The sequence below is a fragment of the Artemia franciscana genome, chromosome 7 (genome assembly GCF_032884065.1).
Source record: "Artemia franciscana chromosome 7, ASM3288406v1, whole genome shotgun sequence".
Classification (NCBI taxonomy): domain Eukaryota; kingdom Metazoa; phylum Arthropoda; class Branchiopoda; order Anostraca; family Artemiidae; genus Artemia; species Artemia franciscana.
Window position 1 is genome coordinate 45,538,662 of NC_088869.1, and position 16,677 is coordinate 45,555,338.

Consider the following 16,677-nt stretch of genomic DNA (forward strand, 5'->3'; position numbering starts at 1 on the left):
ACGTTGAGTATCAAATAGAAACCTTTTTTGAAATTTAAACAAGCATGGCTTATACAGGGTCAAGAAGATTCCTTAGAGCTGTACGGACTAGTGCTGCTGATAGACCATCAATTCTCCCTTCTTCTTCTTATAATACATCTTCTTTAAGTTTGAGAACACCGCCTTTATCATCCATCAATAATTCAGCCAGATCACGATATGTTTCTGAAAGTAGGTCTGTAAGGCATTATTCAATTTTTTGAAGGGCTTTAGCACTGATTAATCTTAAGTTAGAATACAACATTGAATGATAAATCAAATAGTATATTTTTCATTAAGATAACGTGCATTGGTTGAGAAGGTATCAATGGTTGAATGCTATTGCCCCTGTGGAGATATAGCCTATGTCCCTCTAGAACTGACTGATGGAGATAGTAGTGATTCAGATAAATTTTATTTATAAATACAGGAGCAAATAGACAGATTCCAGCTATAAATATGGTATTAGCCTAGGCTATTTTTGGTAAGGAAAGAAAATGAAGAAAGCATTAAAATAGGAATTACAGAGGCATAAAATAGAGGCTGCAGAAAAAATTGCTGAAGATCTGGAAGGGTCAGCCAGGGGCCAGGTTGCATGATAGTCAATCTGGATGTAGGCTATCTCAGTTAAACATAAGAATTGGGCCATAATTAATAATAAGGAAAGAGTTAAAGGTAGATAGGCAGAACATTTTGAGAATGCAGGTAATTGTTTAGTTTTGTCATAATCTGTCTAAAATGCATATAGCAAGATTCTGATGATGGTATATTGTTTCTTTGTCATTATTAGAGAAGTTCATCCATTTTTCAGCTTTCTAAAATCCCCCTCCAATGAGACTAAAAATGCATATAGTAGGCAGGGTTTTGAAGCTCAGGGAAATGTTGAGGTTGGACAATATGAATGAATAATGACATAATATGCAATCATCAGAATCTAGCTATATGCTATAATTGAAAAAAAAACTAAAATATCCTGCCTTCAAACTTATAATAGGGTTGCAATGGTAAAACATCATGAAGGTAAGAAACAAGGCTTAACCAATCAGCAAAAAAAGGCAATAAATAGCAACTAACAATTCAACCAATCAGAATACAGACCTTGCCCTACTGCCTGCAGGTCTCATTAACTAATTTGCTTTATTCTATATATAATGTTACTATAAGCAAAATCAGATGTTTTTATTGGTCAAACAGCTGACTAGTTTAAACTCAAAAGTGAAAGTCAACAATTAATTATCTTTTGACTTCCTACTATGTACAAATTACCAGTGATGACTGGAATTAGTACTTGTAATATAATTCCATTCATGTTGTACAACCCCAACTTTTCCCTCAGCTTCCAAACCTATATTCTCCTATATCCTCTTGAAATTAGTATAATAACTGATAGCATATGAGAAATGGCTGACAATTATGCAGTCATGAAGGTTAAAAGAACTGAAAATCCATTTTGGAATGTAAGTTCATAAAACACAATTAAATTTCAATAAAATGTAAGAATATTGATTAGGTCATTTTTTTGTCATGGTCTGAGGAAAGAGGTGTCAGAACACCTGTGTTAAAAAGAAACAGTAACATTAGCAGAAAATGAAGAGGCCTTAGGAGAAAGACTTGTGGCCATTTGAAACAAAAAATCTAAATAATGTTGATATACAGAGCCACACAAAACACCCAATAATCATTGGATCAAAAATTCTACTATTTGTGTTTTAATCACTGAAAGATATGTCAATGCTTAATTTCAAAAATTTGAGAAAACAATCAGCTTTTGAAGCTAATTTCCCTAAGATGTCAGAAAACTTTATAACCCAAAGCATAAATAATTTATTTATAATTCCCTCAGTTTTTCCCCAACTTTTCCCTCAGCTTCAAAACCCTGCCCACATTACATCTTTTTAGATTGCACCCATGGAGGAGGAGGGTCAACCAGAAATGGATGCACTTCTACAATTAGCATTTCTAAGTACTATAGTATAGAAACTATGCTGCTTTGCAGCATAGTTTCTAGTTTAGACAGATTGTGATGAAACTAAACAATTACCAGAATGTGTCAGATAATGAATTTTAAAAATGAATCAGTTAGATAGGCCTATATTTACTCAGGTAAGCTAGCATCAATAATAAAAATGGTGGGTACAGTGAAGATATAGCCTAAAGAATAGCCAAGTTCTAGGTTTTTTTCCACAATAAAAGGTAGTTTGGAAGAATAGGAAGATATGTTTGTGAACCAAGATTAGAATATTGTAAGCTATAATGATGTCAGTAGTTAACTATAGTTCTGAAGCATGGGCACTCCAAAAAAACAGAAGGATTTGCTAAATGTTTAGGTTGTTTTGGGCACCCAAGTGACTGACAGTATCTCAAACAATAAGCTGCACAAAACTTTCTAGGGCTATAATAAGAAAATGGGTGAGATAGCTGGGACACATTCTGTGAATAAAGGATAACAAACTACCAAAGATTTTGCTTGTTGGCCAACTATCTAGGGCCAAACAAAAAGCAATTGGTGCTATAGTGAGTTGCTAGTACTAGCTGTAATTTTAATTCAGCTGATTTCCTAGGTAAACACTTAGATGCCAAGTCATTTGAAGATAGAGGTGCAAGCTATTTCAAAATTACAAACTCTTGTATCTTGAAGCCCAATTAGCCAAGGAAAAAGCTTTATGAAGTGTTAGACTTAGTCTAATGCATCTCCCCCTCCCTCCTTATCCTCCAGTGTTATCCCCCCTCAATTGCTTTTGACTTAAAAAGGGCACTAGAATGTTCTGTTTCCAATCAAATGAGCTCCTTTTGAAGTTTCTATGACAACTCCTTCTATATGAAGGGCCTTGGTAAAAAAAAGCTAATAGAACACTGTGTCAACTTGGCTCTTTACTTAGACAGTGCATGATAAACATCATAGATTTTTGTAGTGCAATATTGTGATATTGTGTTTCTTCATGGTACTTGAAGTCAGCATGAGCATCTTTATTATGATCAGCATACAGCTTCCAAATTAATCATCCAAGAATCTGATGTGAGCATTTACTGATCTCAGATTTGGTAAATAGGAAGCAGTGTTTACAGAACCCACCTTTTTTTGAAGGGTGAACACCAACCATGAATACTTTTGGAGCCATGTACTTGAAAAACAATTACATTTAGTCACTATAGTCTAGACATTCCACTAACTATTTCAGGAAATTCATAGTCCTTTCCTGGTTTTCAGTGCCTACACATTTAGATAGAGCATCAGAAATCTGGTCACAGTTATCAAGGGACTTCAGACTATTGTCAAACAAGGTTATTATAGGCACACTGAATGAGCAAGGTATCTTCTGAACGTTGGTATATTTCGTGCATAAATGCATTATTTATGATTTGGGTTATACATTTGTCTAACATCTTAGGGAAATTAGCTTCAAAAGTTGATTGTTTTCTCAAATCTTTGAACTTAAGCATTGACATATCTTTCAGTGATTAAAACACAAATAGTAGAATTTTTGATCCAATGATTATTGGGTGTTTTGTGTGGCTCTGTATATCAACATTATTTAGATTTTTTGTTTCAAATGGCCACAAGTCTTTCTCCTAAGGCCTCTTCATTTTCTGCTAATGTTACTGTTTCTTTTTCACACAGTTGTTCTGACACCTCTTTCCTCAGACCATGACAAAAAATTACCTAATCAATATTCTTACATTTTATTGAAATTTAATTGTGTTTTATGAACTTACATTCCAAAATGGATTTTCAGTTCTTTTAACCTTCATGACTGCATAATTGTCAGCCATTTTTCATATGCTGTCAGCTATTATACTAATTTCAAGAGGATATAGGAGAATGGACCTCAGACTCACTGTTTTCCTTTCTTTGCAGGCCTTAAGAGGAAGGGCTTTTTTCAAAAAAAGGAAAGTGAACCAAGGCCTCAGAAAATAGGTGACAAAAAACGCAACTCTCATTGTCCAATAAACCATTCTTGGGTGCCTTGGTTCATTGACAATCCTCTTTTCTTATCCAAAATGAAATCTGTGGCACACACTGTTGGTAAAAACAAGCAACAATTGAGCAAGCTTTTTTTTCAGTTTGAGTAATGAGATTAGATATTTGGTAATAATACAGCAGCCACAATAGCTCTAGTTCTTGTATCCATCTTCATTTCACCTTCTCTTTCCCAACAAATTAAACAACCCTCCCTGTTTTATATGTTTTCAATTTGAGGAAAAGAGGCCAGCTAGACCTGTGGATGAAATGACTAAGGAAATGACAACTCTGGGCTAAGGGTATGAAAGGGATCTTAAAAGTGTATGATCTAGACCTAGACAGATATATATAATAAAAAAGAACTGTAAAGGGGAGAAATTTTATTGCTGTGCAGCACTTCCAATATATTATCAAACTCTACACTAAAAAATCAAGGTTACTGTTTAGAGAAAGATACTATACTCTTAAAAAATATTTGGGAATTAAGGGCACTGTTAGCATTGTGTCTCCACATTAGCATCTAAATATAAAATTTGGCTGCTGTAAACACTCCAGTTTCTTGTTGCATGGGATATCTTTTAGGCTGGCTAGACACTTGTCATACCTCTGAACTCCTTCAATTAGGCTATTAACCATCTTGAAAGATGGGGAAGTAAGACAATTTCAATAATCTTAAAGAGGTTTGATTTCAGCTTGATAGTGCCTTAGAAACACTGTACAGGAGAGGCTACTTATGGTATGTTTGAGGAGACTGAGACTTCAATTCAATTTGGAATTGCATTTTGTCAGTGACCATGGAAATTACTTTTTCATTGACTAGTATTCCCAGATCTCTTTCTTCAGGACTTGTGTTTAATACTGACTTTGATGCTGAATTAGGGTTGAGCATGGTTTGTCCTTGATGGGGACTGCTGCTGCCAAAGTGATTGGCAGACACTTCAGTATTTTAAATTCAAGCAGCCAATCCTTTGCCCATGATTAAATCTTTTGAAGGTCAATCAGCCGACTTTTTTGATTTGCAGCCCTGAACACCTTAGAGCTGTTGGCATAGAGAGTGATATGATTTTCTATTTTGTTCACCATATCAATGGTGCATACAAGAAATAGGGTAGGGCCCAAAACAGTGCCTTGAGAGACTCTGCTTGCAACATCATGTGGCTCAGAGAAAAAATTTTGCCATAAGCTATCAAGAGTTGAACTTAGAGACACCAACCAGTTGTAAAATCCATGACTAAGTTTACCAGATCTGCACAAATACCTGCTGTGGAAAGTTTTTATCTGAGATGGTTGAGTGATATCTTTTGAAAGCCATTGAAAAGTCCAATAAAGTCAGGTCTGTAGGGATTACTTTGTCCAGGTAATCTGTTATGATTCTCTATGCCTTAAGGAGATTAGTTTCAACTGATTTATCTGGCTGAAAGCTGTGTTGGTCAGGGGACAGTATATTATTATTTAAGAAATGAGTTAGGATATTAGCATTTGCAATCTGTTCGAAGATTTCTTCCTCTATTGAGGTTAGACTGATGGACCTGTAGTTTTCCGCTTTAATTTAGTCACCTTTCTTGGATATTGAGATAATACAAGTCAGATTCTAGTATGTACGTACCTTTTCGAGTCTCTGATTGCTGGATGAACCAACTGTTAATGAAATAGAATTTAAACATAAAAGCTGCAAACTTTTGTATGTAACCTAGATCTGTAGCTCGTCTAATTAGAGGGTGAGGGTGCAGTTATTATTTAGAAAGAGCATTGAATAGGTCAAACTAGAGGTGACTAAACTTATTGTTCTACTGAAGTTGTGTACACACATTTTTTTTTTCTACCTCCCATTACCTTACCAGAAATTTATCCATTATTATAATAGATTTCTCTTAAGGTGGAGTACATATTGTGATGCAGTTAAACTACAAGAAATTTTGAAAATTCCAATAGTAGAAATTTTCTGAACACAATGAAGTAAGAATTTTGTTAATCCTATATTTTGTGGGGAGGTGGGTTTGGACTAGAAAATTACAGCTCACTACATCAACACAGCCTAAGCTAATGTACCTGTTACTGTTGTATGCTATTATATTGACCAACATTCTATTCATCACTGACATTCAAAATGCCTTTGTGTATTTCTCAGGAATAATTAAGTCAGATTGTATTTGTTGAAAATCAAAATAATGCTTTTACAATTTGTTATTATTGTTTATTGAAAACCTGTCTTCATGCAAAAAGAAAATGACAGAACACTACAAAAACAAAAAACACTATGCAACTAAGACAACATAACTAGTGTAGAAACAGTTTGTTACAAGCATGGCTTGAAATCTTTTTGTTGCGTTCTCCTATAAGTTTATGTCTAAGTTTTAGTTGTGTTATATATATATATATATATATATATATATATATATATATATATATATATATATATATATATATATATATATATATAACACAATATATATATATATATATATATATATACTAGCTGTTGAGGTGGCGCTTTGCGCCACCCCAACACCTAGTTGGTGGGGCGCTTCGCGCCCCCCAAGCCCCCCCGCGCGCGTAAGTCTTTACACGACATATTAGTTACGCGCCATTGTAGTTGTGTCCCTGTGTCCCAGCTGTGAATAGATATATATATATATATATATATATATATATATATATATATATATATATATATATATATATATATATATATATATATATATATATATGTTTTTAACTACGTAAAACGCGCGAATATACAACATTCTTCGCTGTCCCATTGTCTGTGCATATAAATAGATTGTCAGGTTTAATGACTCTTGAACATGCAACATATAATTGTCCATGGGAAAAACAATCCGTATTCAGATCTATACCTCATTATTCTAATGATGTGTCCCTGTCTCCCGGTTGTCATTTGTGTCCCGGTATCTTAGTTTGTAATTTCTCCCAACACCTAGTTGGTGGGGCGCTTCGCGCCCCCCTAAGCCCCCCCGCGCGCGTAAGTCGTTACGCGCCATATTAGTTACGCGCCATTGTAGTTGTGTCCCTGTGTCCCACCTGTGAATAGATATATATATATATATATATATATATATATATATATATATATATATATATATATATATATATATATATATATATATATATATATATATATATATATATATATATATATATATATATATGTTTTAACTACGTAAAACATGCGAATATACAACATTCTTTGCTGTCCCATTGTCTATGCATATAAATAGATTATCAGGTTTAATGACTCTTGAACATGCAACATATAATTGTCCATGGGAAAAACAATCCGTATTCACATCTATACCTCATTATTCTAATGATGTGTCCCTGTGTCCTGGTCGTCATTTATATTCCCTGTGTCCCGGTCGTCATTTGTGTCCCGGTATCCCAGTTTGTAATTTCTCTTTGAATGTCCCGGTCGTCATTTATATTCCCTGTGTCCCGGTGTCCCGGTCGTAATTTGTGTTAAAACATATTTGTTTTAACACAAATATGTTAAACGTATTTGATATGTTAAACGTAGTTAAAACATATTTGCGTAATATGTTTTAACTACGTAAAACATGCGAATATACAACATTCTTTGCTGTCCCATTGTCTATGCATATAAATAGATTATCAGGTTTAATGACTCTTGAACATGCAACATATAATTGTCCATGGGAAAAACAATCCGTATTCACATCTATACCTCATTATTCTAATGATGTGTCCCTGTGTCCTGGTCGTCATTTATATTCCCTGTGTCCCGGTCGTCATTTGTGTCCCGGTATCCCAGTTTGTAATTTCTCTTTGAGTGTCCCGGTCGTCATTTATATTCCCTGTGTCCCGGTGTCCCGGTCGTAATTTGTGTTAAAACATATTTGTTTTAACACAAATATGTTAAACGTATTTGATATGTTAAACGTAGTTAAAACATATTTGCGTAAGATGTTTTAACTACGTAAACATGCGAATATACAACATTCTTTGCTGTCCCATTGTCTATGCATATAAATAGATTATCAGGTTTAATGACTCTTGAACATGCAACATATAATTGTCCATGGGAAAAACAATCCGTATTCACATCTATACCTCATTATTCTAATGATGTGTCCCTGTGTCCTGGTCGTCATTTATATTCCCTGTGTCCCGGTCGTCATTTGTGTCCCGGTATCCCAGTTTGTAATTTCTCTTTGAGTGTCCCGGTCGTCATTTATATTCCCTGTGTCCCGGTGTCCCGGTCGTAATTTGTGTTCCGGTCTGTAATTTCTATTCGAACAATCCCTGTGTCCTGGTCGTCATTTATATTCCCTGTGTCCCGGTCGTGATTTGTGTCTGGGTGTCCCAGTCTGTAATTTCTCTTTGAGGTTCCCGGTCGTTATTTATATTCCCTGTGTCCCGGTCGTGATTTGTGTCCCGGTATGTAATTTCATCAGTTGACAAACATGACGTCAGTCAAACGCCAACCCAACACCTAGTTGGTGGGGTGCTTCGCGTCCCCCAAGCCCCCCCCCCCCGCGCTTAAGTCGTTACGTGCCATATTAGGTACGCGCCATTGTAGTTGTGTCCCTGTGTCCCACCTGTGAATATATATATATATATATATATATATATATATATATATATATATATATATATATATATATATATATATATATATATATGTATATATGTTTTTAACTACGTAAAACATGCGAATATACAACATTCTTTGCTGTCCCATTGTTTGTGCATATAAATAGATTGTCAGGTTTAATGACTCTTAAACATGCAACATATAATTGTCCATGGGAAAAACAATCTGTATTCACATCTATACCTCATTATTCTAATGATGTGTCCCTGTTTTCATTTATATTCCCTGTGTACCGGTCGTCATTTGTGTCCTGGTATCCCAGTTTGTAATTTCTCTTTGAGTGTCCCGGTCGTCATTTATGTTCCCTGTGTCCCGGTGTCCCGGTTGTAATTTGTGTCCCGGTCTGTAATATCTATTCGAACAATCCCTGTGTCCCGGTCGTCATTTATATTCCCTGTGTCCCGGTCTTGATTTGTGTCCGGGTTCCCCAGTCTGTAATTTCTCTTTGTGGTTCCCGGTCGTCATTTATATTCCCTGTGTCCCGGTATGTAATTTCATCAGTTGACAAACATGACGTCAGTCGACAAACAACTTCATGACGCATACAGCTCAATCCTTAAAATGACGTCAGTCGACAAACATGACGTCAGTCGACACACAAACATAACGTCACTCGACAGACACACACACACACACAGACAACTTATTTATATATATATATAGAAGATATATATATATATATATATATATATATATATATATATATATATATATATATATATATATATATATATATATAAAAGAAGACTATTGATTAAGGCTCTGCTCTATGAAGACTATTGGGTAATATAGAGTCTGTGGAGAAGAGCAAAAGTGTTGTACATGATTGCCAGATAACAGTGATTAAAATAAAGCTTAGCAGAGACTATGGAAGCATATGCAGCTGATGTATGGTGTTTGATCTGTTCTGTTAGGAGGTGATGAGTGCAGGAAATTGTATTCAACGGGAACGCCAAGATAAACGATTTGTTCAGATAGACGGATCTTTGAATTTTTAAGTACAATTTCATCAGGAAGTGGGCTTTTGCAATTAAAAAGCAATATGTTAGACTTATCAGCATTGGACTCTAGGCCAGATTTTAAGTATTCTGTTTGCAGTTTTGAGAAAGTTTCAGAAATATGGTCTAAAGTTTGGCTGAGGTTAAAAATGTCATCAGCATAAGTGACTAAGGAAATATTGAGGCCAGAAAAAATGCATGACATCTGACACTAGTCTTGAGCTTCGAAGAAATAATTAACTGGTACATTTCTATCCAGTGACCTTGCCACTTCATATTTCTGAAAAAGAATGTTTAAGTTGGACATGAAGCTTAGTGTACATATTCCTTTGTCATCTGATGATAGCCAGACCTACTCATCTTTTAGCAGCCCTTAAAAGCATAAGTGGGTGGATCAGGGAGTCAAGGGTGGGGTAAACATCATGACTGGCCAAGGCGAGTGAACTACCTCTGCAAGAAGCATCAAACAGGGTATTAGCAACAACCACAAGAGCATATGCACATCCAATAACCTGTTGAAAGACAAATTGATTTGAAAGTGTGCAACATTTTTGTTCAAGCTCTTTTATGAACAGTAGTTCATAAAGCTTGCAGAAACTGGCTGTTAGAGTATTCAGGAAATTTTATGGAAGGGGGGATTTTCAGCGAGAATAGGATCGCATGGAGATAATTTTATGGGAGGGGTGTATCTTGCTTAGGAGGAGCTTTCTATTGAGGAGTTTCCTGTTTCGTGGAGGGTGAGGCTAGTGACATGCTCTTGGGTATAGTGCCTATGCTACAATGTAAAAAGCACAATTTTTGGATGCCACTTTAATAAGTTCAAACTGCTATAGCAGCCAACAAAAAAGAATCAGAAAAAGATTTACATAGCACTACAGAGCCTAAATTCTGCCCTTGGGATGTATGTCTAGGTATTTATCTTTATCCCTTTCTCCTCTAAAGGGCGCCACCCTTTGATGACATTGTACGCATTGTACACCTCTGCTAATTTTGATTTTGTAAGGTTTTAAATGTTTTGTAAAAATGTCTTTGATTTAAAGAGAATCCCCAAATGGCTTAAATGGCCTTTGTGATTCAGGGGTCATTAAGGAATTGGGACAAAATTTAAGCTTTAATTTAAAGAGTGAGGTATTGACGAGGGGGTGAACCCCCTCATATACGTAATAAAAACATACGAATGTAGAAGTTCGTTACGTAAGCTAATTCGTAAATAAGGTATATTTTTTACTAATAAAGACGTTCGTAAAAAAATTAAAAGTTCTAGTTGCCTTTTTAAGTAACCAAGATATTGGAGGGTAACTACGCCTCCTCCGCCACTCCTTTTTTCTCAAAATCGTCTGATCAAACCTATGAGAAAGCTATTTAGCCAAAAAAAAAAAATATGCAAATTTCCTTTTAATTATTCATGTGCGGAGAGTCAAATCAAAATATGTATTAACTGCTTGCATTTTTACTGTTTCAAAAAATAGAGTTGAGAGAAAGAGTCAAACCTTAGCGTAAAGAGCGGGCCGTTGAGGAGGGAACAGCCCGTTTCATGTACGGAGTAATTTCTGTTCGTTTTAAGTTTTAATGTCGCTCTTTACTTTCAGATTTAAAAAAGCTGTATTTCTTATTCATTTAATAGTAGGTGATGACAAGAAGCTTTTTCAACCCACTGTGTTTCCTTGCAAAAGTGTTTGCACTTTTCTGGCAAAAGTTTATTATTAAACTTAGTATGTTTCTAGCTTTCAAACTACATTAGGTAAACCAGGACTTGGAAATGAAACATAGTAAACAAATAACAATTTTTTTCTTAAAATATATATCACGCTGGTGAATCTATTTTTATTAATTTGTGTTCTGCTTTTTTTTATCTTGTGTAAAGAATGTTATAGAATATTCCTTTTATGCCAGATTTCTTTGCAACCTACTCATTCATTAAGCTCGTCATCAGTTATACGTAAATGCTGACGAAGACCACACTGCCTTTACATCATTAAACACAAACAATAGTTAGAACAATAAGGATTTTTTTTCTGTAAGAGAGTGGGTCTCAAACCTTAAATGAATATTTTGACTCTATATCAAAAGCCATCCTCAGCCAAACAAAAAAGAAGTAGATAAAAAAAACAGTATTAAAATACGACCTAACTAAAAACTAAAAATTTTCAAAAACAGTCCTCACTTCACCGAAGCTCAAACAGAACTTCACTGAAGTGAAGATTCTAGGACTGTTCGAAAAATTTTAGTTTAAAGATCGTATTATTTTATATATTCATTTGTGTTTTGCTATAGACGGACCTTGGATATAGGGTCAAAACATTCATTTGAGGTAAGTGGATTTCTGATCACTTCCTGTTTTTCCTTCCTTCGCTCCGTGTTCCATCTTATTGTTTTGAATGTGTCTTCTTTTCTCTATTTTTTCCTGTTTAACAAGCTGCTGCTATTCAAATTCTTCTTTGTTTTAAGCATCTTGAGTACAAAGTTCTTTGTAATACATTGAAGCTTTGACAACAATCCATTTATTTTTCCATTTAGTTTTTAAAATATAGTCTTTTCAGCGATTCAAGCGTAGAAAGTGGTGATGATTCATTGGGTCAGGATGATGAAGTCATCCCTGTGCAGCACTTCAAAAAGCTTCTTGAATGTCCTGTTTGCTTTGAATGTTTGAAAGCCCCTGTTCACCAGTGCTGTGAAGGACATCTGCTTTGCAAACGCTGTTTCAGAGGACGCAAGGTTTGTTCTTTTGAAATATTTGTGATAATTTGATATTATGATTTATCATTGATAAAACAATGTTGATAGAAAAATAGGTGTGCAAAGTGTCAACCCTAACGAGGGTGGGCAAACATCAGAGTTGAAAATTAGGAAAAAAATATTTTTTTTAAGTAGGAGTCTTCAAAATAAAGGAAGGAAATTCATCCCTGGGTACCCTCTTCCTTCTCTTGTTTTCTATGCAAGCATGACTAACGGTTTAAACTCTATACTTGAACATATATATATATATATATATATATATATAAATATATATATATATATATATATATATATATATATATATATATATATATATATATATATATATATATATATATATATATATATATATATATAATATATATATATATATATATATATATACATATTCTCTCTCTTTATTTTTATCTCTTTATTCTTTAAGCTGATGATTTAATTATTTTTTTTCACATAAAACATTGTTCTGAGGCTAACCAGCTTTTGGATCAATTTTATATTGAAAGCACAATACATAGATTTAACCCTTATCCATCGACCGGTGGTTAATATTTAGTAAGCACTATTTGTTAAGGTGCTAACCCCGAAGGTTCTATGAGTTTTACCAAAGCGTTTCCTCGTGGAGGATGGGTTGTTTTATGCCCTAAATAAGCTCCTATAGAGGTAACCAAGGGAAAGTATTGAGAATGGTCTGAGATCTAAAATTGTTACTTTTTAAGTTTAATAACATTACCTAATGAGTGGCTAGAAAGACCTTTAGAATTAACTTATTAATTATTGCTACTATTAGCAATTTATAGTAGCACCATGAGGTTCCAGATTTTTCTAGGGTGTTTGAAAACAATATTTTGGTAAGGAGGATAGCCGAGAAATAAGGACTAGTTCGTGTTGCTTCTTGATTGGTAAAGACAAGTCGGAAAAGCGTGCTCCTTGGGTTTTGGTTTATTCACTTGAACATATGCATTGTACATTTATGCATAAGGTTGACGGAAGTTTTGCAGTAGAACAGGTCCTGTAGCCGCTTTCAGTGAAGGTAGTCAGATGATCAGTCTGGTTCTTCCCTAGACGATTAGTATGACTGCTCGCAACATTCTCTGTCACGGTAATTTCACAATACAAAGACAACAATAACGAAGATGTGACTTCATAGAGAAAATCCCCTCAGTTAATATATCTGTCTTTAGATCTAGAAATTGTGTTTTGAAATATGGTTTATTTCTGGGACAGTAATTAGTTCAATCAGTACTAGTTATTGAAAATTAATTAGTACAATAAATATTATTTGATGATATATAGGACAGATAATAATTATAAATGCAAGTACAAATATACAAATAATAATTAGTACAATAAATACTAAAGTCTTAATCTAATCAGTACGATAGCATTTTTACTTCTTTGTATTGTCAATTTTTTTAAGTTACCATTTTTTTATTTATTATGTTTTTTATTTATCATATACATATATATATATATATATATATATATATATATATATATATATATATATATATATATATATATATATATATATATATATATATATATATATATTGGCGTTGCGATCAAATTGTAAGTTTTTATTGTCTATACAATTTACAAATTTAATTGTAAATTCAAATTTTTATCATATACTATATATATATATATATATATATAATATATATATATATATATATATATATATATATATATATATATATATATATATATATATATATATATATATTTATTTATTTATACATGTATATATATATATATATATATATATATATATATATATATATATATATATATATATATATATATATATATATATATATATATATATATTGGCGTTGCGATCAAATTGTAAATTGTTCATAAGAAATAAAACAATAAATACTTCTAATCAATAAAATCAGCTAACTTTTGTGTTTTGGCTTGGGATGCATTAAGATGTTGGGGAGAGACTGGGATACTGGGGTATAAATAAACTGGATGTGACTTTGAAAAAGTCAATAATTTTCTTTTAATATAATGAAGAGAATGTTTATACTTCAGAAACTTGTAGAAAAAGAGCAACCTTACAAAAAGAAAAACGGAACAGTCCAGTTATTTTCGATAAGTCTCACTGCGATATGATATAATATGAACCAAGTTTCATCCCGATCTCTCCACTCTGAGCGTTTTCCAAGATTTCTGGTTTCCCCTAGATCTGGTCGGGATTTAAAATAAGAGCTCTAAGACATGAGTTCCTTCTAAATATGACATTTCAATAAGATCCGTCATCCCCTCTTAAGTGAAAAATGTCTCAATTTTTCTAATTTTTCCAAATTAATATATCCTCCTCCCAAAACCCCCAAAGAAAGCGGATTCAGCACGCTTACGTCAATCACGTATCTAGGACTTGTGCTTTTCCTTCCCACCAAGTTTCATCCCGATCTCTGTACTCTAAGCGTTTACCAAGATTTCCTGTTTCCCCCACCAACTCCCCCAATATCACCGGACACGGTCGGGATTTAAAATTAGAGCTCCGAGACACGAGGTCCTTCTAAATATCAGATTTCATTCAGATCCAATCACCCATTCGTAGATTAAAAATACCTAAATTTTTACGTTTTCCAAGATTTATGTCCTCCTCCCCCCCAAGTGTCACCCGATATGGTCACGATTTAAAATAAGAGCTCTGAGACACGAGGTCCTTCTAGATATCAAGTTTCATCAAGATCTGAACAGCCATTCATAAGCTAAAAACGCATCATTTTTTCAATTTTTCCTCTCTCTCTCTCCAGCCCCCCAGATGGTCGAATCGGGGAAACGAGTTTTATCTAGTCAATTTGTGCAGGTCTCTGGCATGCCTACCAATTTTCATCGTCCTAGCCCGTCCAGAAGCACTGAACTCGCCAAAGCACTGGAAATCCCCCCCCCCCAAAGAGAGCGGATCCGTTCCAATTGTGACAATCACGTATCTAGAACTTGTGCTTATTCTTCCCATCAAGTTTCATCTCGATCTCTCCACTCTAAGCGTTTTCCAAGATTTTCGGTTTCCAGGATTTCTGTCTCCTCCCTCCAATCCCCTATTTCTCTGGATCCTATTTGAATTGAAAATGGAGCATCTGAGACATAAGCTCTTTCTATATATCAAGTTTCATTAAGATCCGATAACCCATTCGTAAGGTAAAGATACCTCAATTTTCACGTTTTCCAAGATTTCCGGTTCCCCCTCCAACTCCCCCAATGTCACCGGATCTGGTCAGAAATTGAAATAAGAGGTCTGAAGCACAAGATCCTTTTATATATCAAATTTCATTAAGATCTGATCACCCATTCGTAAGTTACAAATAGTTTAGTTTTTCTAATTTTTCCGAATTACTCCTCCACAGTTAAACTCCTCCACAGTGTTTTTTCACAGTTAAAAAAAGTTTGGAAGAATAGAAAGATAAGTCTACAAACCAAGATTAGAATATTGGAAGCTACAGTGATGACAGTAGTCAAATATGGCTCTGAAGCATGGGCACTCCGAAAAGCAGATGAAAATTTACTAGATGTTTTCCAGAGAAATTGCCTACGGATTGTTCTGGGTACCCGGCTGACTGACCGTATTTCAAACAGTAGGTTGTACGAAAAGTGTGGTTCAATCCCGCTTTCTGGGGCTATAAGGAAAGAAAGGTTGAGATGGCTAGGCCACGTTCTAAGGATGACAGATAACCGAAGATTGTCCTTTTTGGCCAACCGTCTGGGGCTACACAGAAAGTAGGTCGTCCTTGTCTGGGTTGGGAGGATGTCATAAATAAAGATTTAAAGGAAATGGGAACTTCCTGGGAGGGTGTAAAGAGGGAGGCTTTAAATAGATTAGGTTGGAGGAGGAGCTTGCGTAGCTGTGTTGGCCTCAGGCGGCTTGGTGCTGCAGTGAGTTATTAGTAGTAGTAGTAGTAGTACTCCTCCTCCCCATAACTCCCTCAAAAAGAGCGGATCCGGCCCAGTTATGTCAGTCCCGTATCATGGACTTGTGCTTATTCTTCCTTCCAAATTTCATCCTGATCTCTCCACTCTAAGCGTTTTCCAAGATATCTGGTCCCCCCAACTCCCCCAGTGATACTGAATCCGGCCAGGATTTAAAATAAGAGATCTGAGTTACGAGGTCCTTCTAAATATGAAAGTTCATTAAGATCCTATCACTCCTTCGTAAGTTAAAAATTCTTCATTTTTCTAGTTTTTCAGAATTAATCCCCTTCCCCAACTCCCTCAAAGAGACCGGTTATGTCAACCCCACTCGTCAGTACCTGTCTTTACGCTAAAGCTTGAATTTTACCTTAAATATTTAAGAATGACCCCTGAATCACAAAGGCCGTAGA

General features: G+C 34.7%; 1 protein-coding gene across 1 annotated transcript in view; it reads left to right on the forward strand.

Annotated features, from left to right (window-relative positions):
* The first annotated feature begins 2 nt into the window (after window positions 1-2).
* Window positions 3-16,677, forward strand: part of LOC136029362 (breast cancer type 1 susceptibility protein homolog) — a 43,101-nt gene continuing 26,426 nt past the window's right edge. Inside the window, exons 1-2 of the mRNA XM_065707674.1 lie at window positions 3-214; window positions 12,148-12,322. Coding sequence (XP_065563746.1) covers window positions 45-214; window positions 12,148-12,322 — 345 coding nt within the window. The 5' untranslated portion in view covers window positions 3-44. The remainder of the gene's footprint in view (window positions 215-12,147; window positions 12,323-16,677) is intronic.